Source organism: Oikopleura dioica, chromosome XSR (assembly GCF_907165135.1).
Source record: "Oikopleura dioica chromosome XSR, OKI2018_I68_1.0, whole genome shotgun sequence".
In the NCBI taxonomy this organism is placed as follows: domain Eukaryota; kingdom Metazoa; phylum Chordata; class Appendicularia; order Copelata; family Oikopleuridae; genus Oikopleura; species Oikopleura dioica.
This window is the reverse complement of record NC_137294.1, coordinates 8,291,126-8,313,966: the sequence shown is the minus strand read 5'-3', so window position 1 is coordinate 8,313,966 and position 22,841 is coordinate 8,291,126. Positions and strand designations below refer to the sequence as shown.

The 22,841-nt window shown below is 42.0% G+C and overlaps 8 protein-coding genes and 1 non-coding gene across 10 annotated transcripts; 4 read left to right on the top strand and 5 right to left on the bottom strand.

Annotated features, from left to right (window-relative positions):
• Positions 1–8: 8 nt before the first annotated feature.
• On the bottom strand, positions 9–2,671 carry LOC145709142 (macrophage mannose receptor 1-like). The gene is made up of 11 exons (XM_081786823.1): positions 2,467–2,671; positions 1,925–2,415; positions 1,773–1,877; positions 1,511–1,663; positions 1,355–1,470; positions 863–1,308; positions 706–820; positions 536–649; positions 376–493; positions 221–333; positions 9–178 (listed from the first exon to the last, which is right to left on the bottom strand). Exons 1-11 carry the CDS (start codon positions 2,652–2,654, stop codon positions 68–70), a joined length of 2,070 nt encoding a protein of 689 aa, XP_081642949.1. The 5' UTR covers positions 2,655–2,671; the 3' UTR covers positions 9–67.
• Positions 2,672–3,294: 623 nt separating this feature from the next.
• LOC145707896 (uncharacterized) lies at positions 3,295–4,290 on the bottom strand. Its single transcript, XM_081785486.1, has 4 exons — positions 4,050–4,290; positions 3,844–3,976; positions 3,495–3,802; positions 3,295–3,453 (listed from the first exon to the last, which is right to left on the bottom strand). The coding sequence occupies exons 1-4, from the start codon at positions 4,227–4,229 to the stop codon at positions 3,400–3,402; spliced, it is 675 nt and encodes a 224-aa protein (XP_081641612.1). The 5' UTR covers positions 4,230–4,290; the 3' UTR covers positions 3,295–3,399.
• LOC145707895 (uncharacterized) lies at positions 4,274–6,868 on the bottom strand. The gene is made up of 5 exons (XM_081785485.1): positions 6,357–6,868; positions 6,028–6,220; positions 5,804–5,936; positions 5,407–5,762; positions 4,274–5,364 (listed from the first exon to the last, which is right to left on the bottom strand). Exons 2-5 carry the CDS (start codon positions 6,205–6,207, stop codon positions 5,311–5,313), a joined length of 723 nt encoding a protein of 240 aa, XP_081641611.1. The 5' UTR covers positions 6,208–6,220; positions 6,357–6,868; the 3' UTR covers positions 4,274–5,310.
• A 56-nt stretch (positions 6,869–6,924) lies between these two features.
• Positions 6,925–7,976, bottom strand: LOC145708349 (uncharacterized). Of its 2 annotated transcripts, XM_081786011.1 has the most exons (5): positions 7,900–7,967; positions 7,770–7,857; positions 7,541–7,673; positions 7,167–7,495; positions 6,925–7,124 (listed from the first exon to the last, which is right to left on the bottom strand). In XM_081786011.1, exons 1-5 carry the CDS (start codon positions 7,947–7,949, stop codon positions 7,071–7,073), a joined length of 654 nt encoding a protein of 217 aa, XP_081642137.1. In that variant the 5' UTR covers positions 7,950–7,967; the 3' UTR covers positions 6,925–7,070. The 2 variants fall into 2 exon arrangements, with proteins under 2 accessions (XP_081642137.1, XP_081642136.1); XM_081786010.1 differs by having other exon boundaries at positions 7,770–7,976.
• Positions 7,977–8,474: 498 nt separating this feature from the next.
• Positions 8,475–9,993, top strand: LOC145709140 (acyl-coenzyme A diphosphatase NUDT19-like). Its single transcript, XM_081786822.1, has 4 exons — positions 8,475–8,480; positions 8,612–8,963; positions 9,013–9,848; positions 9,894–9,993. The coding sequence occupies exons 1-3, from the start codon at positions 8,475–8,477 to the stop codon at positions 9,402–9,404; spliced, it is 750 nt and encodes a 249-aa protein (XP_081642948.1). The 3' UTR covers positions 9,405–9,848; positions 9,894–9,993.
• Positions 9,994–10,150: 157 nt separating this feature from the next.
• Positions 10,151–11,375, top strand: LOC145707567 (serine/arginine-rich splicing factor 6-like). The gene is made up of 5 exons (XM_081785117.1): positions 10,151–10,302; positions 10,345–10,522; positions 10,604–10,729; positions 10,779–10,888; positions 10,977–11,375. The coding sequence occupies exons 1-5, from the start codon at positions 10,176–10,178 to the stop codon at positions 11,093–11,095; spliced, it is 660 nt and encodes a 219-aa protein (XP_081641243.1). The 5' UTR covers positions 10,151–10,175; the 3' UTR covers positions 11,096–11,375.
• A 205-nt stretch (positions 11,376–11,580) lies between these two features.
• LOC145707767 (uncharacterized) lies at positions 11,581–13,699 on the top strand. The gene is made up of 5 exons (XM_081785340.1): positions 11,581–12,868; positions 12,913–13,024; positions 13,068–13,178; positions 13,355–13,525; positions 13,566–13,699. Exons 1-5 carry the CDS (start codon positions 12,620–12,622, stop codon positions 13,664–13,666), a joined length of 744 nt encoding a protein of 247 aa, XP_081641466.1. The 5' UTR covers positions 11,581–12,619; the 3' UTR covers positions 13,667–13,699.
• A 79-nt stretch (positions 13,700–13,778) lies between these two features.
• TRNAI-UAU (transfer RNA isoleucine (anticodon UAU)) lies at positions 13,779–13,862 on the bottom strand. The gene is given in 2 exon segments: positions 13,779–13,814; positions 13,825–13,862. It is a non-coding gene; the product is annotated as a tRNA-Ile (tRNA).
• A 3,595-nt stretch (positions 13,863–17,457) lies between these two features.
• Positions 17,458–22,409, top strand: LOC145710608 (MAP kinase-interacting serine/threonine-protein kinase 2-like). The gene is made up of 8 exons (XM_081788395.1): positions 17,458–17,811; positions 18,344–18,567; positions 18,650–18,767; positions 19,054–19,223; positions 19,294–19,364; positions 19,414–19,539; positions 19,615–19,792; positions 20,257–22,409. The coding sequence occupies exons 1-8, from the start codon at positions 17,793–17,795 to the stop codon at positions 20,404–20,406; spliced, it is 1,056 nt and encodes a 351-aa protein (XP_081644521.1). The 5' UTR covers positions 17,458–17,792; the 3' UTR covers positions 20,407–22,409.
• The last annotated feature ends 432 nt before the right edge of the window (positions 22,410–22,841 follow it).

Genomic DNA, 22,841 nt, shown 5'->3' with positions numbered 1-22,841 from the left:
TCTTATCAAAAGTGAATTTATTCAGAAGGATACTTCCACAGTCGCAGGCGTATAAAAATGAGAAGTTCTAATTTCGCAAAGTAAAAAAGGCAAAGAGAGCGAAGTTGAGCGCGATAAAAACCCCGCTCACAATTCCTGCAGCTGCACCAGGGCTCATTCCATCAGAGCTTTTTCCAAGCTATGAATTCAGATAGGTATTGATAATTTTTTTTCGATTTACCCCAGGCATGTAACATTTCTTCTTTGCTGTTGGATCCCAACAGCATTTTAGAAGATTGCAAGAGCGCTCGTCGTGTCCGTCAGGGCAAATTTCTTTGTCAGCTTCTGGTGTGCCTAATCAATTTTAACTTTACGAAAATACACTAAGTGACTTACTGACGCAATTAGAGTACATTCTTGAAATCTGGCAAACGTATCCCATGTAGTCATCTGCGCAATAGGCATCGTTCCAATAGCCATCATTACGAAGGTGGACACAATCTTCAGCAACACCCTTATCCATTTCAATAAGCAGAAATTTCACACAAATCTTTACCTGCCACTCTCCAGATGGTTCGCCTTGTGACCACTTTGTATACAGAAACTCCGTATTATCGGTCCATACAAAGGCGTTGTTTGGATTTCGCCTAGCCCCAACCCAGAAATCTTTCTATAATGCCCAATTATAATTATGGATGACCTTCTACTAGTAGAGTGTAGACTTACGTCCGAAAGAGATTGGTAGAGTGCTTTTACTTCAGTATTTTTGGTTTCAGAGTGAATAGAGACCAAGTGGCCAGTTCCATAATGCCAATGCGAGCACTTGCCTTCGGCTTCGAACCTATAATAAAAATAACAAGGAGATATATTTAAAAAATATTGCCAGTTGAAAGAGTCAGTTCCTGCACGAACACAAACATGCTCGTCAGAAACGAGGGCAGTCCAGCCAGTTGGGCAGTCTAATGGTTCTCCTCTTTTGTCTTCCCAGTGATCTGGATTAAAGTCGAGGTCTTCAATGTTTAATTTGCAAACGTATGGGTATCTCTTTTTGAGAGTTTTAAAAATAACTTTCACGCCAATACATAATTGTTGTCTCCGTAAAATGTGAAACTGTTCCTGTTTGCAATCTTGATCGGCAATTTTCCAAAAACCAGTCGGTACTTCCATGAAGGCGCATGCTCTTGATCCATCTTTTGGGATGATATTTCCATCAGGTTGCTTGCTTCCCCAATAATCCACTTGGTACAAGAAGCCATCAAGCCACTTTCCATTGACTGCTCCATCTTTGTCCTGTCGAATTTCAAGGCCAATCCATGGACCAGGAGTATTCTCAATGTAGATTTAACATGCTAAGAAGATATGCTTTAATCCTCACGATAGTTCCTTTGTTAAGATCGAGCGTTTTATAAAACATCGACCTGATGAAGTTGAACTCGTGATCATCAATGATCGAGGCTAATTTCGCACGTTTATCTTGTGCCATACAATCAGCTAAGAAAATAGTTTTTGTTTGTCTATAACGAATAACTACCGTTGGCATCATCAAACGATTTATGACCGGATTCTTGAGCTCCTTCCAACTTATAGCAGAAGTGTCGATAAGGTGTCCAACCATCAGGGCAATTAAGTGGATTCGGGCCAGTCCCTGATTCCATAGGGTCGACGACGTGACTGCACATGTAAGCTTTATTTAGTTATCAAAAATTACAACTAACTCAAATTGTTTTTGAATGATTTTAATCTAGGAACGACTCGATCAGTTTCAACATCAGAATACTGAAATGATACTATGCCTTTATGGTGATCGACCCAGATATCGTTCCAAGATCCTGCTTTTGATCCAAACTCGTAATTTGTTTTGGCATACATTTCAACGCCATTTTCACCAGACAGTTCGCCTATCGGAGTTTGAGATATATTCGATAATAGTTAATAAAGTGTTTACCGTTTGGTTCACCAGGAGCCCAGTTTGTGAAGCTCATTTTGCTACCATCCATCCAGTGAAAATAGTGATCTTGGTTGGATGTTTTCTCCGCTCCGATCCATGTTGTTACTCCAAGCTCGTGAAGCTGAGAAGTAGCGAAGTATTGGTAGTAATGGTTATGAAAAACAGCAAGAGTTGATCCTGGCCAGGCAGCAACACATGCGGCCTTAGCATCAGCGAGATTTTTCCAATGAGCGTCCTCGCCGTTCATTTGTTTGCCTCCAAACGATTTGAAACAACCGTTCCCGAACTTGGTCCAGCCAGTCTTGCATCCACCGCTCGCGGACTCCCATGGGTCCGGAGCAGGATGAATTTCAGAGGTGTAGGCTTCACACATAAATCTGTAAGGCTTGGAGCAGTTATCGTCGTTCCACGTGTAGCTACTCCAGTGATCACCCTTGGTCACACAATCCTCTCCATCGCCAGCATTATTTGGCTCTCCATCACCCCAGCTGAAGAACACGTTTTATACTGTAGGCGAAAAAAGACTATTCTGAACGCACTTGGTATAATCGATTGGTGACAAATCTGCCCAGTCAAACTCGCAATTTAGACAATGATTTCGAAGACCAATCCAGTACGTTTCTTCTTGTCGCAAATTTGATTGTTCAATTTTTTGTTCCTGTGATTGAGAATGGATAGATGCGAGCATTCCTCGACAGTAGACTGGGTTGCTACAACCATCATGCATCGGAACGATATTTTGGCATGACTTTCAAGCTTACAGATTTATGCTTTTTTAACTCCCATAATTTGTCGCCTTCTTCATCTCTAATAAGCCTTTCCTGCGCTGCATTTGCCCACGTTTCAGCTCTATCAATAAAGTAGACACACTTGTCATAATCATTTACTCCCCCTATTTTGATATTACTTCAACTGCTTTTTACCTATTGGCTATTGCTTACCTTGAAGAAATAAGCCTTCATACTGTCGATTATTATCTTGCATATCGACAACTGGATTACAGACAGCAGCATGGCTGCTAGCCCCACCAGTTAGTACCAAACTGGTTAGTTTCATCTTCAAAAATTCTCGAGTGAACTGAGATCATAAAACACTTTCATGGAAGGCATCATTTGTGAAAGTTAAACATGCCGACCTCAAGTGCGACTTTTGTATGTGTTATTGACTGATACCAATAGAATGCATTATGCAGACCATTGTTAGCGCCGCGAAACTACTCGAACTACTTTTCATAGCTCAGTAAAACCGCATTAATTCATTGCTCAACCTGCTGTTTTGAAAATAAATAAATAAGAATTGTCTTTTTTAATTTTTTGGATTTATATTTTTATTCAATTCAAACATATCTATATATCATTCTAGCAGTATTTAAAAAGGCGCTTCACAGAATCATATATACCAATTTAGTAAATCTAAGGCTATGGCAGGAGTCGAGTCGCTACAACAATTGCAGCCGCCACTGGTTGCTTGAATTACTGGATCTCTTCGAAGTCGGGAGATTTTGCCTCGTTGGGCATCTTGTAGACCTAAATATCGTTTTTAGTCAATAAAAGATATTGCTTATTACCTGGAGTACGGGCATTTTAGGGCGGTCAGCCGGGATAGTGTCATAATCGAGTTCCTTGTGGCTACGGCTGAGCCAGTTGTAGAGAAAGCAGTCGTCGATGAATTTCCAGCTGTAAGGAGTGAGCACTTTGGGTCGGACCCTGAATTCAGCACGCATCTGGTCTAGTCTATCTCTTTCGCGTCTCTCGGCAGCAGTTCGAACAATTGGCCTCCATGCGTATTGAAGAGGCCGAGTATTCTTCGGCAGACCGTATGAATCACGGAGATTCGAATACCAGGATGGAGTGAACGCAGGAATACTCTTCTTGTCTAAAAAAACTTTTAAAAACCAAGTGAAATCTTAGAATTACCAAAGAACTCGAGCTCCCTGCAATACTGAGCGATTTCAATAATGGATGCTCTCGATGTGCGATTTCGTGCAGTATTGAAGAGAACTTTGGCTTGAAAAGCGACAAAGCTTTCGAAAGCGGCTCGTTTCGGATTCTCAAGCTTGTTCAAGGGTTCACTTTAGATGAACTTGATTTGTACAAAGCCACAGTAAAGTTCTAAGATGAACCCTTTCCTTATTTCGCTTCGACGTCTTTTTGATATTGTTGCAAACTGCAGCAGAGATCGGCTTGCCGAGTTCCCTTTCCGCCCACTCGCAAAGATCGGCTGTTTTCATCTTTGGTTCCGTGGAGTCGTACTTATCGCGGATGATTTTCTTCATCTCGTCCGTAAGGGTGGGTTTTGGCATTTCGATGATTCGAGTTTTCAGACTAAAATAATCATTTGGTTAGATTTTAAATTGAAAGAGCAGTTTTAATAGACGGAGTGAGCTACAAGCGTGAAAATATGGATATTCGAAGGCGCTTGATGATAATTGATAATAAGTATGAAAAATAATTCAAATAGAAAACAAGGAAGACTTTAATCTTAATTATGAGCTTAGCAAGTGTAACAATAGTTTTATAATTAGACAAACATCATTATATTTCATTCTTCCGGCTTATCATAATATTAGAAAGGAAACTAAAATGAAGGAGATTTTAAGCGCAACACTTATTTAGTATACTGAGGCAATGGTATGAGTAGGGACTATCACGGGAGCGCGAGGGCCCAATTTTCGCTTTCCCAACTACCCGAAATAGCCATCCGTTTTTCTTGATTTTTCAGAAAAAACATGTTTTCTTACCTGCTGATTCCAAATATGATCGAAAAATTGGCAAAAAATATTGAATATTATGAAAAACATCGAATTTATCTTTCAAAGATCGAAAAAGTATAGAGCTCGTCTTGCCTCGTCATTCTTTTTTCGATATGTTTTCTATCAGACCCTTTTTCTTAATCTCTCAAAAAATAAATTTACTTGGTTCTACTAGTCGGCCACAATCATCAGATAACTAAGTAAAAGTGACGGCGCGCTAGTGCTTTGCACGCTGCGCGGGGAGCCCGAAAAGCATTAACGCGCGCCATAATCTCAGTGGGTGCTTGCTTTGACCCAGTACACGGAATCAGATGCAAACAATACCGGGTGATTAACACAAAAAAGTTCCCGGAAGTCCTAAGCTTCATGTTTGCAAAGAAATTTTCGAAAAATAATAAGCAAGTGACCCAGAAAACTCGGGTGAAAAATCGGTCAGCTTTAAGAGTAGTCTTGAGTTTGTCTTCCGCAGCATTATCCGATCAAAAAGATTTTGGTATCATCAGAATCAGCTGAAAAATCCATACTTTTAAGGAAATTTTTACGAAAATCGAAGGGCAGTCGTTTTTCCGTGAAAGTCCCTAGGTATGAGTCTTGTCGCTACAACAATCGCAGCCGTCATTCGTTTTTTGAGTTACTGGACCTCGTCGAAGTCGGGAGATTCTTCCTCGTCGGGCATTTTGTAAACCTAAATTGATAATTTTAGATAAAATATAAATTTTTATTTTACCTGAAGTGGGGGGCCTGCCTCTGGCACTTCTTCAGGCTTTGTGAGAATCTGATACTGGAGTTTATGATCTTCTTCCTTGAGCTCATTGTAGCTAAGGTTTGAGCAGCCATTGACCCAGTGGTAGAGATACTTCTCCTCGATGAACTCCCAGCTGTATGGAGTGAGGACCTTTGGCCGGACCTTGAAATCTTCATACATCTGAAAATATCTCTGTATCGCACGTTCCTCGTCATCATTTCTTGGAGCTCGATACTCCACATGATCCAAGTTGAGAGCTCGCGTATTTTTCGGAAGTCCGTATGAATCTCGCAGGGCGGAATACCAGGTTGCTGACAAAGCAGGGATTTTTTCACCATCTGAGAAAATTCTTACATTATTTATAAAAATCTTAACTCACCAAAGAAATCCAGTCGACTGCAGTTCTTGGCGAGTTCAATGGTGTAAGCTCTTGAAGTGTACATCCGTTGTTCGTTGAAGGAGACTTTCGCTTGAAATGCTACGAATTCATCAAATGCTGCCTGTGATGGATTCTCTTGCTTTTTTAAGGGTTCACTCTCTATATAGGCAGTTCCCAGAAGTTTCTACACCTTAAGTTAAATATAAAACCAGTCTGAGATAAACCCTTTCCTTGTATCTCTTTGATGTCCTCTTAATAGCATTGCAGACTGCAGCTGAGACGGGTTTACCAAGCTCCTTCGCCGCCCACTCGCAGAGGTCGGCTGTGCTCATTTTAGGCTCCGTATTGTCGTACTTTTTAGCGATGATCTTCTTCATGTCGTCAGTAAGATCGGCTTTTGGCATTTCGGCGATTCGACTAAAATATTTTATTATTATAATCCGGATGATTAAATTTAAATAAAATGATACGCTACCGCCAGGTGAGCTACATATTATATGCCTGTATGCTATTACTAATAGTCTATTAGCCTATATGATATAGCGCTACCAACCTTGTTAGGATATCCGAGCCTTGGATTCCGATGGGGCTCGAGGAAAAGCCGTTGATGAAAAAGTCTCTTATTCCTCAGTTTAGGTTTTACCTCAGTTTAGGGTAGCTGCAGGCTATAACCTTTTTGGATTGAACCTGCGTGGTTCCGGTGCACGCGCTTGTAACTGGATGCTCTCGGGCGCCTTTGACACCTTCCGCTGCTTCCTGATGGATTTCGAAAGTAAGAACGAACTGAAATCCAATCATAGACAGGCACTTCAAGTATCGGGCAATGATCCGCGTTTCGACTCAGTTCGAGCGAGAGAGAAACGATTCAGTGGGAAGCGCCCACCATTCAGCCATGAGATTATCCCTTCGACCTTTTTCACTTCAACTTTTAATATAATTACGACGCATACAGATACTAGTGTTAGAAAGATCACCAAAAAAAGATCAAAATTTTGCGAGTCGACTGTAAATTTCATTTTTCATATTACTGATGATAAATATATAATTGAAAACAAGGAAGACTGACAGTCTAAAAAAGTGAATAGTTAGGATTCTTTTTGATCATTTCGTCTTATTTATTTAACATGCTAACAATAGGGTGCCGATGTAACTCTACAGCAGGGTTAAAAAAGGAAGAGAGATTTAGCAGCAACAGTTCTACAGTATACTGAGGCCAGGGCAGGATTCTAGTCGCTACAACAATTGCAGCCGCCATTCGTTGTTTGAGTTACTGGATTTCGTCGAAGTCGGGAGATTGTCTCTCGTAGGGCATTTTGTAGACCTGAATCAAGTTATTTAGAGAAGAAGGGTTTTTAACCACTACCTGGAGTGGAGGACCCTGTGGGCGTTCCGTGAGGAGAAACTTGAGGCTCTCGTCCTGGAGTTTGCTGAAGCTAAGGCCGGAGTCGGAGTTGGCCCAGTTGTAGAGATATTTCTCCTCGATGAATTCCCAGCTGTAAGGAGTTAGCACCTTGGGTCGGAGTCTGAAATCAGCTTGCATCTGGATGCGTCTGTCTTGTGCTCGTCGCTCGGCAGCGGTAGAAGGAATGGCGAAAAAACCTCCAGTCAGAGCTCGGGCATTTTTCGGGAGTCCGTAAGAATCGCGGAGGATGGAAAACCAGTTTGAATTCAAGGCAGGGATGTTTTCTTTCTCTTGGAAAGATTTCAATATGAATAATTATAAATGCTGAAAATTACCGAAGAAGTTGATTCCAGTGCAGTACTTTGCGATCTCAATGATGTCAGATCGGGAGGCGTATTGCCGTTGGGAGTTGAAGGAGACCTTCGCTTGGAAGGCAACGAATTCCTCGAAAGCGGCTCGTCCAGGATTCTCAAGCTATTTCAAGGGTTCAAAATTGATAAACTAGCGGAGATACTAAAATGTTAACTATCTCTTATGTTGACAATAGAGTAGAATAATATGAACCCTTTCCTTTTCCCGCTTCGACGTCTTTTTGATAGCGTTGCAGACTGCCGGAGAGATCGGCTTGCCCAGCTCCTTCGTTGCCCACTTGCTAAGATCAGCCGTTTTCATTTTAGGTTCGGTGTTATCATACTTTTCACGGATTATTTTCTTCATCTCGTCAGTAAGGGCGGCTTTTGGCATTTCAAGGAGTCGGATAATCAAACTTAATAAATTTGTATGACTTCAAATTAAATGTTTTGTTCTTTTCAGATTCAGAGGCGCTTTTATGAGACACAGTGAGCAGCATATAGCGCCACCAAGCTTGGTGGGGTATTGAATCGCAGGTGATCAGAATTCTTAGTTTCACAGCGGGGGACCGGAGTAGTAAACGCTTATCAATGATAATCAGTGAATGATTACTTCCAGCGATAAGTCAAGGGGAAGAAAGGAACCAAACAAGAACTCACTAAGACTGAGTCATTCCTCGTCATCAGCGTCTTATTTGCATTTCCGTTGCATTTGGATGCCAGTGTTCTTACTCTAATGCTAGTTCTAGGAATATGAAAACAAAAATAGATAAATTAAACTCCTCACTTGGATAGAGTTATCAAAATGATCTCTTTTGATTCGAAATGTATGAAATTACCATTTGAAATTTCGTCGAAAACCGTTATTCGCTAACAACAAGGACCAATCAGAATCAGTTTTGACACGAAAAAAAGAGAAATGACTGTTGAAAAATTTAGAAAAGCAGCCACCTTAATTCTTACGACCCCGCTGAAGGAGGGCATAAATAAATAAGGCATACTTCATAAATTTGTCAGTAAATATCTAAGCTCTATTTTAATTATGCCTTCTCAAAGCATAAAGTGTATCCGTGCGACTATGGTGTGGTTATGCTCAAGCGTTCTGCGAAGCTTCGTTTTATGGCATCAACCTATGTGTTTCCTGGCGGAGCAATTTCTTCTATTGACGGAGACTCAAAGTGGATGGAGTTCTTCCCTCCATCGACAATTGGCGAGCTGACTCCACCGAGTGCAAGGAGCGTTCCACGACCGAAACTATTCCGATCCGATCGGGAAGAAGCGGTTTCAAGAGACTTATCGCTTAGGATTTCGGCGATAAGAGAGTGCTTCGAAGAGTCAGGAATCCTTCTTGTTGAGAAAGATGGAAATCTTATTCAAGGAAAGGGTAAATTGTTAATGTTTTGTGCACGTACATAGTTCAAGATTGACTAGAAAAGGATAAAAACCCGAACATAAAGGAAAACACCTGCCGTCTAAAAGCGAAATATCAAAGTGGCGGAAATCAGTAGAAGGCTCAGCGTCTGAATTCTTAACGCTATGCAATGAGTTAAATGCGCGTCCGCTTGTTGAAAATCTCTACGAGTGGTCTCACTGGCTTACTCCCCCCTCAATCCTCCCCTATCGTTTCGACACTGCCTTTTATTTATCCTCAATTCCATTTCTGCCTGATTATGCAACCGAAGATGGCGGAGAAACTGTAGACATGCAGGTTATGAACCCGTTCGAAGCACTTGCGAAGCAAGAAAGGTCTGAACACATTCTTCATCCTCCTCAATTTGTGGAGATTTCCCGACTAGCAAGGTTCCAGAAGATGGACGATCTATTAGGAAAAGTTGCATGTGTTTACTGAGTGAAGACTATTCAATACTTTAAGTAATTCAATATAACTATTAATTTTTTTTGCAGCGTTTACGAGAATATGCAGAAAAACGACAAATGCTTGGGACAAATTGCTGGTGTCCTGTTCAGCGTTGGACGGACAGCGCTCGACTTTCGCTGATGGAGAGTGACGAGCTGCATCCGCTCGAGCTAAAATTGTTCGGAGATGTTGAAGGAACTACAGACGATTCAGAGGAAGAGCTAGCATCTGAAGCCCACAAACTGGCTCGCACAGTTTGGACTTTCACACAATCAGACGAGAAAGGTTTCAAAATGGGACCGATGTTTACGCGATCCAACCAGCAGTTCTTCAGCAATAAAACGATGGTAAACTCGGCTATGGATCGAAGTGAATTATTAGCAAGAATAGAAGCAGCTGAGAACGGAGAATTTTTGGATGCAAACGATGCAAGTGGTAAATTGTGTTTCAATATAGCCATTGTCTTACATTTTTTTATAGATGAAATTCTCAAGAAAATACGTGATTTGTAAAAATCTTCGGAATCAAGTAAATCCACTGCAAAACTGTTCGAATAAAAATGATTAAAACAATTTATTTTTCTCAAGATATGAGTGTGTTTTGTTATTATTGCTTTTGCAGATGATATCCGAAAGAAAGGGATGAGCGGCATCGCCCGAGGTGATGCCTTGTCGGGTTAGGTTGTGCAGCAGATACGAGGAGGGGAGACAGAGTCCTTCATTTTTTCGATTTTCTTATCGAGCTCAGTTTGTCGGAGCAGAAATGGGGACTGAAACAATGCACTCTGTCTTTATTGGGAACTTATCTGATCACGCCCGTCATGAAGACATAGAGAAGTTCTTCAAGGGCTACGGTAGTCTGCGGGATATTTCACTCAAGGGAGGCTACGGTAAGCGGAGTTTACGAGACGATAAACAATCATTTTTTGAAGGGTTTGTGCAGTTTAAGGACAAGTACGACGCTAAAGACGCAGTACAAGATTTGGACGGTAAAGACATTTGTGGACAACGAGTTCGCATCGAACTTTCCAATGGCGGGCGAGACAGAACTCGAAGAGGACGAGATTCATATTCCAGATCTCGTAGTCGATCAAGAGATCGCAACGGGAGGTAAACATCTGGGAGAAGTCAATTAGAGACTTCTCCCATTCAGTTTTTTTGAACGGCAAGAGTGTAACTAGTTAAATTCAGGTACTCTCGATCGACAAGTAGATCACCCCGACGGAGCTATTTTGAGCGAACAGCTTACAGAAAATACGGTGCTCCGCGAAAAACCAAGTACGCAATCGAAATAGAAAATCTTTCCGATCGAGTTAGGTAAGCTTCATGCCAGCCAGTAGAAAACTGTCGATTTAAATAATTGTAGCTGGCAAGACTTGAAGGATTTCTTCCGTCGTGTCGGCGAAGTGAGCTACGGTGAAGCCCACGATAGGATGCGATGTGGGCCTGGACGTGGAATAATTTGTTTTGAAACGGGTTTCATTTGAATTAATTAGATAGAATTAAGTACATACCCTTGAGTGAATCTTGTGTATCCAAAGAAATCAGTGAAACCCAAGATCAGAACGTCGACGCGATATGGAAAAGGCGATAGAGCAATACGACGGGTACAAGCTCAAGGACAAACGAATGGAAATTCGAATATCGAACCAGGGCTCGCGCTCCCGTTCGCGATCGAGATAACTTTCCAATATTACCTTTTCGATTTCCAAGCCCGGTTTCAACCCGAAATCCGCCATTCACCCCTCACGCCATGCCTCACGCGCCTTTGACAAACCAGTTGATTAAATACTCCCTTTTTTCCACTAAATATATCAGAATCAGAACTATAAGTTCCTATATGATGACGCCAGATAGCTTACAAAAGAATTATTTTGGCCCTGAGTTACTAACCTTCACGCCTTCCATCTTCCATCTTCCAATGTCCAGTTCCAGCTTTTTCTCAAATACTGTTACAATAAAAATTCCGCATTTCAATTGACTTTTTGCTGATCAAACGCAAAAATATATTTATTTCTTGAGTAGCAGCAACTCAAAGAAATATGTAAATTTTAACTTTGATGTTTTGAAAATTTCACACATTAGGATCTCGCTAAAGTCTTTGACAGCTGACAGCTACTTCATGCTCTGTCGAAAAAGAAGAATTTTTTCACTTATCGTCGCAACTTTGAAAATGAGAATATTTGTGTTCTTTCTGATAAGAGAAGTGCTTGCAAAAACCTGCTACACACAGATGAGAGATTTTTCTGGAAAGCCGATGGCATCTCTGTGTTCGGCGAAGGAAAGCTCAAGAAAAAAATAGAAGAACTTGACATGATAATAATCATGAGCTTCAAAAAGGAGGAAGATTTAAGTGTTTTAAAAGAGGCGGAAGCGGCGACAGTAGTCTTTACGTCTCAATCAGTGACTGGCTTATAAGTTTATCGACTTCTCGAAACTGTCGGATTATATCTTAGGTGATTTCATGGCTCGTTGCGCTAGAAATGTTTGCAAAAGTGATTTCTTGTGAAAGGTTTAGGTGACTTCCATAGATGTTTAAAATGGATTAACAACGAATTATCAAACATCTCAGGCGTGAAATCAACGTCTTCTAGTCTAGTTTCGGATTTTTCATTATATAAATAAGCCAAACAAGACGAACATCATCTCTCTGAAAACCTTGAAAATGTACGACAGTTAACAGTTGCTGGACGAGACAGGCCGCTTTTATACACGAATTTTCCAAACAAACTCAGCCGCCTCACCCTGGAGCACTTAGCCATCACAAGCTCGATATTCAAGACAAAGCTCCTTCGACCAAAGTTAAATGTGCTTGACTTGTCGAAAATTTCCTTTGTAAATTCGGAGGAGCGGCTGGATTTGAGCGGCTTCAGAAATCTTCGTAAGATAGCTGTCACCAATTCGAATTTGAAGGAATTACCGCGGTTTTCAACCGCCGCTCTCGCAATAAACGGATCTTTTAATCCACTTGGACAAATAGGAAGAGATGTATTCCGAGGACAGGACATGGGATAGAGGAATTTATGACGGTAATCAGACAAAGCGAATCTTGTAAACTTTACAAGTATCCCCGCTAAGAGAAACAATCTCATCGTCATCCTACGGAACTGTAGTCTAACTTCCGTCAACAAGAATTGGGCGCGTGACTTACAACAACTAGAATACCTTGATCTTTCTCGAAATCTGTTCACAAAGCTTTCACACTGGATGTTTTCTGGCCTGCGCTCCCTCAAAGTACTCATGCTCAACGAGAATTTCTTCCTCAGGTCGCTTGCCACACCGAGCTGGAGATCCACGCCAACACTGAGCCATTTACTTTTAAACGGCTGCAACGTATCGTCAATAGAACCTCTTAATGAAGTTGTCAGATCACTGGAAGCTATTTGGCTATTCTCTAACCCCGTTGAATGCGATTGCGAGTCTGTTCCTGTTTTGCGAAGCATTATAAACCAAAATGTAACAAATTTCAATCGACCTTGCAATAGACTTCGATTATTTAGATAACGCTCGACAGTTCAACCCTTGAATTTCATGGTAAACGCTTTCGCTTCAACAAGAACTTCGCCAATGTTGAGCAAACTTCCTGTCTACTGGTAAACTCTCCTTATGTTGGTACGTATATTTGATTCATTTTCGAGTTAACGAGCAATTTCAGAAGTTAAAAAACTGTCAGAAGTGTCCGCCACAGATTTAGACTGTCGCGCAGCCGTCTTCAAGCGACTTTGGCTTTGCTTTTTCATCATTTCCGCGCTGATAGGCACGATAGGTAGATATAGAACTTATTTCCATGATGCGATCAATGTCATGTTTCAATTTTGCTCGCATGTGCGGAGCACTGAAAAAGCCGCTTCATGAATAGAGTGGATCAAATTGTGACCTTCCACATCTTTGGCATTGGAAACTGCGATCGATTGAGCGAAAAAATGAAAAGTAACCTTTCAGTTGTAACTTCTGTGATGGGATACACCTGCTACATGTGCGACGCTGTGCGCCGAGCGGTGCGGAAGAACAACCAAGATCCCGAGGAAGACTTGTTGCTCAACTCCAGAGCTTCTTCTCAGCGTGAGAGCGTGCGGAAGTACCCAAAACGGAATGCACGTGCTTCGACTGACGGTAATTAACAGCTGTGGACAAATATGAAAGCTTTTTTTAGTGTTTAGCGATGGCAACTTGATTTCCCTGACACCGATCACTGTTTCGAACATTCGCTTTTCGCAAAACTCTAGCATTCAATCTGAAACATGGCATTTGTAAATTGAACATGTGCAAATAAAGTAACTGTCACAGAATTTTCCTCAAACCGTCCAGGCTACAATTCTATCATCGAACTCTCCCGATGCGGGATGACACCATTAGACAAAAAGCTTGCTCCTGGTGAGGCTCGAACTCACAACCTCCGCATCTCTCATGTCTATAAGTACAGCGCGCTAACCGATTGCGCCACAGGAGCTGGAGAGGCGGACGCGAAAACGGCCCTCTAAATCGTAGCCGAGTGATCGTTGCTGGTTTCTCATGCAAATCCAGGAGGACGAGCTTTTCCAACCGTGCGAAATTTTGATTTAAAAGTTCTCATGAGCTACGAATTATGATCACGTGCTGCAGTGTCGCCCGTTGTTTTTATGGCTTGCCTGAAAAGGAAATCCACCTGGCGGATTGTCGCAGTCAATCTCAATTCAGAATAATTTTTGAATTTATTTTTGTCTTGTGATGTCTTAACCGCTACTTTTCGGTCGAATATTTTTTGCTGATAAAAACACTGTCTCGGTACTAAATCATTAGTGGTATTAATGATTTATTACTCGAATTAATCCATTTAACATTCGACCCAGTGTCGAGACAGAAAATGATACAGTAACTGTAAAATTGATTTCTCGTGAGGTCTATTAACTCTCAGTCATCGTGAAAAACAGTGCAATCAAATGTTATGCTGCAGTACTAAAATCTCGTGATCCAATAAACAGTTTTTCTCGAAGGCGAACATTCTAGTTTGTACCTTCACTTTTAGCTCAAATAACTTGCCATTAACACCTTTTGGGTCGAGGGAGATATTTTTGGAAATGTACAGAAGATCATACTTGGGTCAACTTTCACTTTGCCGTTTTTATCGATTTGTTCAGTTGTAGCTTCCCGCTCAAGGCCAATACCGTATTGAGCAGCTGTCTTTGAATTCTGTCGCAAACTATCAGAATCACCTAACTCAAATTCAGGTCTGAATTGTAGGGTCAATGTCTGATCTGGGGGGAAAGATTATCAAGTAGGATGGCGGCCGCTCCCTCGTGACGCAGCTCGAGTTTACTCGAAACTCGATCGACGAAGAGTTTGCCCCTTCTATTTTAGGTCTGACCGGCCGGTTCTCTACTGTAGCTTCCCCTTTAAATTATTAGTCTGACATCTGATAGGTTTTCTTTCTCGTTTCGAGGAATACTCCGAAGTCACCACTCAAAACATCATCAGTCCACTTTTTCGTAAACCAGAGCTCGAATCAAACGCCCTATTTTTCGAGTTCGAGACGTTTACAATACTTTTCACGCTAATTCTTTCCTTGTGATAAAAGTATTTGCCTTTTAGAGTGGAAAACGCGCGATCAGACTTTCCAAAGAAAACATTTTGTATATTTGCTGGTCTCGAACGGGCTTTCATCAAAATTAGTTTGTTTCTATTGTCTCGCCCAATTCCAGTATTCAAGCTAGTCAGCAAAAGGCTGCATTCCAGAGGAGTTCCAGTTTCACGGCCTAGCATCGACTTACTGCAAATTACTCTCAGTTTTTTGTTGTTAGCTTTTTTATGAGCAAATATTCTGAGATGAATTACAAAGTTTGAATTGGGCCGCAGGCTGTGACGAGTTCTTGAGTTGTAAAACAAGGGATGAAAACACGGTGAGTTTGAGTCAACGACGTTGCCGAAGAACTTTTATGTGGCGCTTGAAGTTTTGAAAACATCGCATGGACACGCTGCTCGAATAATGATCCCCGTTAGCGACATTTAGATGCTTTCAACAAACAACTATTCAATTCGCCTTTACTGATTAAGTTTTACGAGCTTTTGAAATTCAATGGCTAGCGAATCGGAAATGTCAATTAGATCACTGGAAAATCACGGAAGAGATGTGCGCAATCAGTGATGTGTGGCATAGTTCTAAGATTGCTTTCGGAGGAATCCGGGAACGAACCAGCCGAACGGTGATTTACCGGGTCATTCGGCCCCTGGCTGACCCGCCGAGCTCACTGTAATTACGCTGATTTTAAGTAGGGTAAATAAACAATCGAAGGAGGCAAAAGCTGTTTCTTTTCTAAACTCACTCAACCCAGAAATCGAAGTCACAACACAACAGGGGCTCTTTCTCGGGCACTGTCAAACAAAGGGCAGCCACAAATCTGAAGTTCTATCAGATTTTGCTCGCAGCAGGACAGATTTTCAGTTATTCTTTAAGAAAATACTCCTCCCGAAAACCAGCATTACAGCACCGATTATCAATATAAAATTCGTATCCTAGGCATGTCGCTATATTGAAAGCAATAAAAGAAGGGTATCACGAGCAAAGACATAGGCGAAACGCGTGAGCTGTACCCTGTGATCATGTGTCAATAAAAGAGTTCAACATTTGCGTTCGTATTTGATCTTCGGAAATAAACCCTGGTTTAAAAATATTTCGTGCTTGCTCTGAACATCGCAGTTTAGAAAGAGGTCATTCTTTTTCTTATAGATTATTCGAAAAATTCATATGGATATGAATCATATCATAATATATGATTATTAAACATTGATGGCTAATAAAGCTATATCAAAAAGTGAACGGGGGAGATTTCGATGAAAAGCGGGGAAAGAAGCTAGGAGATCCCCAAGTGGGAGTCCAAAAAGAACAATTCTTTTCAATCAAGTTTATTGTGAGTAGTGACAAAGATGTCCAGACAAAACTTGACCTGAATCCAGTGTCCAGCAAAAAAGGTCACCTGTAAACGGAGTAATCTTCACGAATGAGCTAAATGATAGCAATGAGCAATTATGGCTCGAATGGACATGCCCTGAAACATTTCGTCAGAAGTCGCGTGACTTGGGCAATCGCTAGAATATCTAACCTGTTCGTAACGCACAAGTAACGTGATCACCAGTTTCACCTATCCATTTACGTACTGTAACCGAGCTATTTTTACCGGTTGAAAACATCAACACGAAAATACGTTACGTAACGTTAGTCTAATCAATGATTGAATATAAAAATGAAATGAACTTTTGATTAATTGAAATGGCGAAGATCCGTTGCACAAGAGTCTTTTTTAGCTTTAGCTGGAGTTGGCGCATATAATATGCGGCATATTTCATCATTCAGTGATTCATTCGCCGGTAGAAAACTTTGAACCGGACTTGATGCCAGTGGAGGATCAGCTCCGACGTTCAAATCGGCAAAGGAATCCTCGAATGGCTCTTTCTCAAGTTACAGTAATTGAAGCAGAGTCGACTATAAAATATTATTACAGGAGTTGCTGTTTTAGCGACTCCACGTCAAAGGTAAAATCATCAGATTGGCAATCTGTTGGCGCTGCTGAAAAGAAGATCCAACTTTTTCTTCGGTTCGCATTTCTTTTGCTCAGAACGGAAAAACAGCTCGGTCCGTCGAAATCAAGAAGACTTGATTGATGATCCCAAATTGCGCAAGGGTCTGATTAGCTAGCGAAGTCTACAGACTCCATGAACTTGAGCTTTAAACTTGGAGTTGTTTACGAGCTCGAAATCCTTCTTCTGACTACGTCAATTTTATGAGTTTGCTTTCTACCGTTCTGACTCATCGTAACTGTCTTCGACGCGAGTAACTAGAATAAACGAAGGCTCACCAGATGGATGAAGGAAGTTGTCGAGCAGTGGAGTCAACTCAAGAGGCCGTAATTACTGTAAGTAGAGTTTGATTGTTGGTGAGTCTAGCCCACGCGTGGCTCACCCCTGTGGTTAGCTTTTTTCACGAGAGCTGAGCAGCGCTGCCTTGTTGCTGGCTTTGGTCAATCTCGCGCGCCCACCCACGCGATGCTTTATAATGGACGCGCCGTGCTCTTACTGCTGCTCAACCGTGCCCAGTGAAACTCCGCTCAGGCGTCCCTCTCTCTCTCTCTTCCTAACTCATACCAAACCTCCTTCTTCACAGTTTTGAGAGAAACAGCTCAAACGGCGACCACCACAGCGACTTCGAAAAAATTAAACGCGAAAAAACGACACCTCAAAAAAAAAACTTGCCCAAAAAACAAAAACCAATTCGTTTTTTCGTATCTTCTTAGAGAGAGAGAGTCGATAAAACGGCTCAAGGAAATCTGCGACAGAAAAACAAAGAAGCGCACTTCTCCACCTACCTACGCTTTGACTTCAAGAAAACTTAACTAATCCGAAACTAAAAATGGCCGAAACTATTCCAGGTACTTTGAATTTGATGCCGTGGCTGAGCTGGGCGGAGGGAGGCCCCAATTTAGAACGTGTTTTTCTCTTCGAAAACGTGCTGCAAAAGCATACTCGCTATATTTGTATGTGCTCCACGACGAGGCGAGATAAGGGAAACTATTAACTGCGATGTTTTGCTGTCAATTCTCGCATCGAATCAATTATTCTCGAATCGAGTTTAGAAGGTGAACTTCCGCACTGGTAACAGGCCAGTGACGTCATCACTTCACGGGGAAAATTTCTTATCTTCGACCCTTTTCTTTCTAGTAAGGGACCCTGTGGTGAGCTTTGCACGAAGTTCTAGCCCTTTCAACCTTAAGAGATCCGGTCTGAACTCTATAAACAAACAACTAAGATGCCTAAAAAGCGCAATAAATATTTCAAACCAGAAACATCAAAAATCACTCGTAAAAGAAAAGAGTTCTCGATCGAGCTCTATTTCAAAAAAATGATCCAACCCGATAATATATTTTGATTACTCTCTGGTTAGTAATAACTGTTGATTTCCAGCAACGAACGTGTCGGTCCCACAGCCGATTCCGCAGCGCAAGAGCCGCCGACGGACGCTTTCCTCCTCGGCGTCGACCCGTCCTACCTTCGCTAGCCAGTATTTAATCGACTCGGCTCTTCTCGGCGAAGGGGCCTATGGGAGTGTCTTTAAGTGCACCCACCGCATCACGGAGCTCGACTATGCCGTCAAGATCATCAAGAAACTCGGTCAGAGCGCGCGCAAGGTGAGAAAGTTACTCCATTCTTGGCTTTATGTATCCTTAAACTTGTGTTCCAAACAGCTAACTGACCGGGAGACACTTTTAGGTGAACCGCGAGATCGAAGTCTACCACCAGTGCCGGGAGGCTGAAAATATTCTCCATCTGGTGGAGCTCTTCGAGGACGAGAACAACTTCTATCTCGTCTTTGAGCTCATCCGCGGCGGTAAGTTCCTGGCGCGACCTGAGGCTATGCATTTAACCTTCCACCAGACTCGTCTCGGTTGAAATACAGCCTAAAGTTAACATGACCTAGTCCAGTGCGTGTTCTTTCTCCTTGAACTTGATTTTTCTGGAATCAAAAATGATGTCAAGCATCTTGTTCGAGCGAGTAGACAAGTCGTACTTGATGGTCTCCTCCCTCTTAGCGCGTTAGATTATCCCCTTGCTACTGTCCGTAGCGAGTGACGTCGCCCAGAAGACGCTCGAACATTTCTGACAGAAACTTCTAGGATCCCTTGAAGGCCGCATCGCCGAAGTCTCCGACGGAGGTCGCATGGAGGAGGAGCAAGTGAAGTGTTTGGTTCACGCAATGGCGAGTGCTCTCGACTTCTTGCACAAGAAGGGTATCGCGCATCGGGACGTCAAGCCCGCCAACATCTTGCTTCCTCATCCAGAGTCGGTAAGTACTCCTGTCCTGAATTTAACGAGTCCTCCTCCGTGTTATCAGTTGACTTAACTATTCGCTTCAGATCGAGGGTGCTAAGTTGTGCGATTTTGATCTAGCTTCTCGATCCAAGACCGACTATCGTGGCGACTTGTGGTAAGCCGAAAGCGCGCTTGAATTAGCTCTCTAGGACGTTTCCTTTTAGCATGAGCTCTCCAGTTGGCTCAGCCGAGTTTATGGCACCCGAAGTTGTGGCTGCATTCACTGCATGCGACGACGAGCGTGTACGATACGATAAGTCGTGCGATATCTGGAGTCTCGGCGTCATGGCGTAAGTACATTTTTAACGATTATGAGCAGTTGCTTTTTGCTTATGATTATTTTTGAGATTAACAAGGTCGTTTAGTTACTCGCTTCTTTCTGGCAAGCCACCATTTGAGGGTTCCTGCGGCAAGAATTGCGGCTGGGACGAAGGCGCCAGCTGCGATGATTGCATGGAGCTCCTCTTCCATGCCATTCAAAAGGGAAAGTTGACCTTTCCCGAGAACCGATGGCAGATGATCTCGCCAGATGCGAAGCACCTCGTAAGTTTGAATCATTTTGTAAACAAGCGCCCCAATCTCAACAACACGGTGTAAATGGCGTGATGTTCACTAGTGACCTGTATTTGCGATCACAGTGGAGCGTGCGCCTCATGTGATCGATGCCTTTTGTTTTCAAGAAAAAAACGCGCAAGTGTACGGTCATGCTCGATTTGGTCTGTGTATTTTTCGACTTCGGGTCCCCACCCCCCCGCGTGTGCACACATAATAAGACCAGCGATTTTGAGTCACGCGACTTCCTGCGCGTCAATATGCCCCTCTGTTTTTTTTATGGGCGACACAAGTTGACCTCGTGTGGCCTGAGCTGTTGTATATGCGTTACGCAAGCTATTGAGCTTGAGCTTCTTTTTGTTATCGAGCTCGTTTTAGTTGGTCTAGTCTAGACCAGACCACAATGGGGTGTAGCTTGTTGCTTGGCAGATACAAGACTGACCTGTTCTGTTCAGATTTCTACCTGCCTGGCTAAGGACCCTTCGCGACGACCGAGCCCAACTCAGATCTTGGCGAACCCATGGTTCAAGGACGCTGTGCTCAAGAAGGCAAACAGCACCACCACTACCGACGGACTGCCCAACGACGTTGTCATCATTGCCTAACTTCAACATCGGAGCAACACTGAAATCAACAACGACGAGGTTCAACAATGCCTGGGATCTTTTCCCGCAAAAACGAAACCAAAAGAAAACTGATCATTTGAAAAAGAAATCCTGGCTGACAATTTGAAGCGACTGAGCTCGCGGCGCAAGATCGATCTTTGGGAATGCTGATCTGTTCATTGGCTCGACCATCGCCCGCTCGATCTTCCCCGTTCCGATCCCGCTCCATATTGTACTTAGCTTTAACGTTTCAGTGATCCATGCTTCTTTTATAACCGATATAGTGACACCTTTCGTGACGTTCACCAAAATTCAACAAAAGTTCCTCCAAATTCCGTTTTGCAACCAGTTTTCCTCTCCTATCTCCCCGGTTTTAACAGCAGTTCGCGTTTTCCATCGCCTTTCTTCCCAAGATGACCCTCTAGGACAATTCTAGTTTCGAGCTCCATTTTTTCTCTCCACTACTGCCCCGTGACAAGTGAAGTTACTCCCATGTTTTTCAGGCTTATATATTATTTTCAATATAAATTATTTTCTTCAAGAAGAACTAATTTCGACATTGATTTTTAAATTTTAATTCAATTTCGCGATGAGAAAATTTCATCCGCCAGTAAGGAAATTCACTATTAATCAACTTCGTTATATTTTATATATTATCTTGTGCATAAAACTTATATGGATTAAAGGTGTTAAATAATTCATGATAATATAGTTGTTCCCTGAAAAGTTATACCGTAAAAACCTCCTTAAAAGTAACTTCCCCAAGACGACCAAAAAAGCCCGAGAAAGGCACCACACCCCTCTGGCGCGAGAGAATTCGTACTATACTTGGGCACACCAGGTTTACAAAGTCTAGTCGCTCTCAGCTAGCGAGCGTGCGGTGCCCTTCAGAGCCACAAAAAACAAAAAAATCTTTTTAAAACCCAACTTATAAGTCTTAAACAGAAAATGAACCACACAAGTGTGTAGGCTTAAGCTTTGCCTTTTCTACAGTTTTTCTTTAAAAAGTAAGATTCGTTTTTTCACATCGTTGTATAAATTCCTTATTCTTCCACAACCAAAAACATAAAACTACAAAAAATTCTACGGTTTAGCGTTTGCGGTCGTTATTTTAGAACGTATTGGGTTGAAACACCTAACTGAAAAACAACACTCAGATAAAACAACCTGCCTTTTTTGTCCCTAATCGAAAACAAACCTATCAACTAGCCAACGAAAAAGTTCAGTATCAGAAAATCGCCCCCTACCACTTTACTGCTCCCTTCCCGTGTTCCGTCCTGGGCTGGTTCCCTCAATCGGACTCGGAAAAAGTCTATGTCCCGCTGCAGGAATCGCGTAAAAGATCATCTAGCTCGATTTCCTATAATATGTGCTTTGTTTAAGCCGCTCAAACTGCTTCTAAGGATTCCTTGCTCCCTTTCTTTTTAATAGACTTGATTCTAGTTTCTGCTGTCAGTAATACTGACTCAGTATTCTTGCAGCTTAAACTTCGACCAACTCATATTGAGAGCGCTAGAACCCTGAGAAAGGCGATCAAGCTTGTTTCCCGGTTTAGCACAGTTAGTACTTCCGCTAAGGATATTGTTTCCTTTTATACGTTCTGCTTAGGATTGTATCTTGACGAGTTCTCCTTCTCAAGATACAATCCCGTTCCGTTTTTCGTTCCCAATTTCTCCTTTTTTCTTATAAATTGGAAACACAGTTCATTTTCATTTGCACTCTGGGCTCTTCTTTATGCGAGAAAAAAAAACAAGTTCCAAATTTATTAAGTAATCGCCTTGTTCTCCGCGGAAATAAAAATCCAAAGAGCGCATATTGGACCATCTATCGCCCGCCGTTAACTACACCCAGAGTCAGTCCTTTTTGTTATTCAATTACTGTATACAACTGCTAGTGCTCATAACTTTACACCGCTACTTTCCTCTCTATTTTGCAAACATATCAAAACAAAATTAACCCAAGGAAAAACTTTGACAAAGTCAAATTTCAAATAAAAAGAAAAAGATTCAGAAAGAACTCTAGGAATCATTTTAAATTGTAAACAACTGTAAATTGTTACTTTTTCCTTGAAATTATCTAATTCACAGTTATTTCCGCTGGCCGCTTTTTAAATAACTGATACGTTTTCTGATCGTATTCTGGACAGAATAGAGCAATGCTTCCAAAGTGGCTCTAAGTTTGGCCGGAGTCGGTGCCGAGCGCGTGTGTACAAAATTCGTTCCTGCTCAAAGGAACCCGTGTGATGGGCCAGACTGGCATCACCCACCCGCTTATGTTCATCTTTGTAAATCTCTCTTAAAGAGAGGCGAGCGGAAGTAGCACTTGCTGAACGATATTAGACTTCCCTGCAACTCGTATTTTAAAGCTCAAATCAGACCTTAATTTTTCGCCATATGACTGTATCAACTGTACCGTCCTATGAAAACTGAATACCG

Bases quoted from the DNA above. Each gene is read 5' to 3' on its own strand.
- LOC145709142 (XM_081786823.1), bottom strand. From the start codon at position 2,654: ATGCATGATGGTTGTAGCAACCCAGTCTACTGTCGAGGAATGCTCGCA. The intron at 1,471-1,510 runs GTAGTTATTCGT...CTATTTTCTTAG, and splicing joins ATCGTTTGATGATGCCAACG to CTGATTGTATGGCACAAGAT. The intron at 1,309-1,354 runs GTGAGGATTAAA...ATCTACATTGAG, and splicing joins ATCTTAACAAAGGAACTATC to AATACTCCTGGTCCATGGAT.
- LOC145707896 (XM_081785486.1), bottom strand. From the start codon at position 4,229: ATGCCAAAACCCACCCTTACGGACGAGATGAAGAAAATCATCCGCGAT. The intron at 3,803-3,843 runs GTAATTCTAAGA...AAGTTTTTTTAG, and splicing joins CAGGGAGCTCGAGTTCTTTG to ACAAGAAGAGTATTCCTGCG. The intron at 3,454-3,494 runs GTAATAAGCAAT...AACGATATTTAG, and splicing joins CTAAAATGCCCGTACTCCAG to GTCTACAAGATGCCCAACGA.
- LOC145707895 (XM_081785485.1), bottom strand. From the start codon at position 6,207: ATGCCAAAAGCCGATCTTACTGACGACATGAAGAAGATCATCGCTAAA. The intron at 5,937-6,027 runs GTTTATCTCAGA...AAAAAGCAAGAG, and splicing joins CAAAGAGATACAAGGAAAGG to AATCCATCACAGGCAGCATT. The intron at 5,365-5,406 runs GTAAAATAAAAA...TTATCAATTTAG, and splicing joins AGGCAGGCCCCCCACTTCAG to GTTTACAAAATGCCCGACGA.
- LOC145708349 (XM_081786010.1), bottom strand. From the start codon at position 7,949: ATGCCAAAAGCCGCCCTTACTGACGAGATGAAGAAAATAATCCGTGAA. The intron at 7,496-7,540 runs GTAATTTTCAGC...AATCTTTCCAAG, and splicing joins CACTGGAATCAACTTCTTCG to AGAAAGAAAACATCCCTGCC. The intron at 7,125-7,166 runs GTAGTGGTTAAA...AACTTGATTCAG, and splicing joins CACAGGGTCCTCCACTCCAG to GTCTACAAAATGCCCTACGA.
- LOC145709140 (XM_081786822.1), top strand. The intron at 8,964-9,012 runs GTACATAGTTCA...CCGAACATAAAG, and splicing joins ATTGTTAATGTTTTGTGCAC to GAAAACACCTGCCGTCTAAA.
- LOC145707567 (XM_081785117.1), top strand. From the start codon at position 10,176: ATGGGGACTGAAACAATGCACTCTGTCTTTATTGGGAACTTATCTGAT. The intron at 10,730-10,778 runs GTAAGCTTCATG...AAATAATTGTAG, and splicing joins AATCTTTCCGATCGAGTTAG to CTGGCAAGACTTGAAGGATT. The intron at 10,889-10,976 runs GTTTCATTTGAA...ACCCAAGATCAG, and splicing joins AATAATTTGTTTTGAAACGG to AACGTCGACGCGATATGGAA.
- LOC145707767 (XM_081785340.1), top strand. From the start codon at position 12,620: ATGTTTTCTGGCCTGCGCTCCCTCAAAGTACTCATGCTCAACGAGAAT. The intron at 12,869-12,912 runs GTAACAAATTTC...TCGATTATTTAG, and splicing joins GAAGCATTATAAACCAAAAT to ATAACGCTCGACAGTTCAAC. The intron at 13,179-13,354 runs GTAGATATAGAA...GTAACCTTTCAG, and splicing joins CGCGCTGATAGGCACGATAG to TTGTAACTTCTGTGATGGGA.
- LOC145710608 (XM_081788395.1), top strand. The intron at 18,568-18,649 runs GTGAGAAAGTTA...AGACACTTTTAG, and splicing joins TCGGTCAGAGCGCGCGCAAG to GTGAACCGCGAGATCGAAGT. The intron at 19,365-19,413 runs GTAAGCCGAAAG...GTTTCCTTTTAG, and splicing joins GACTATCGTGGCGACTTGTG to CATGAGCTCTCCAGTTGGCT.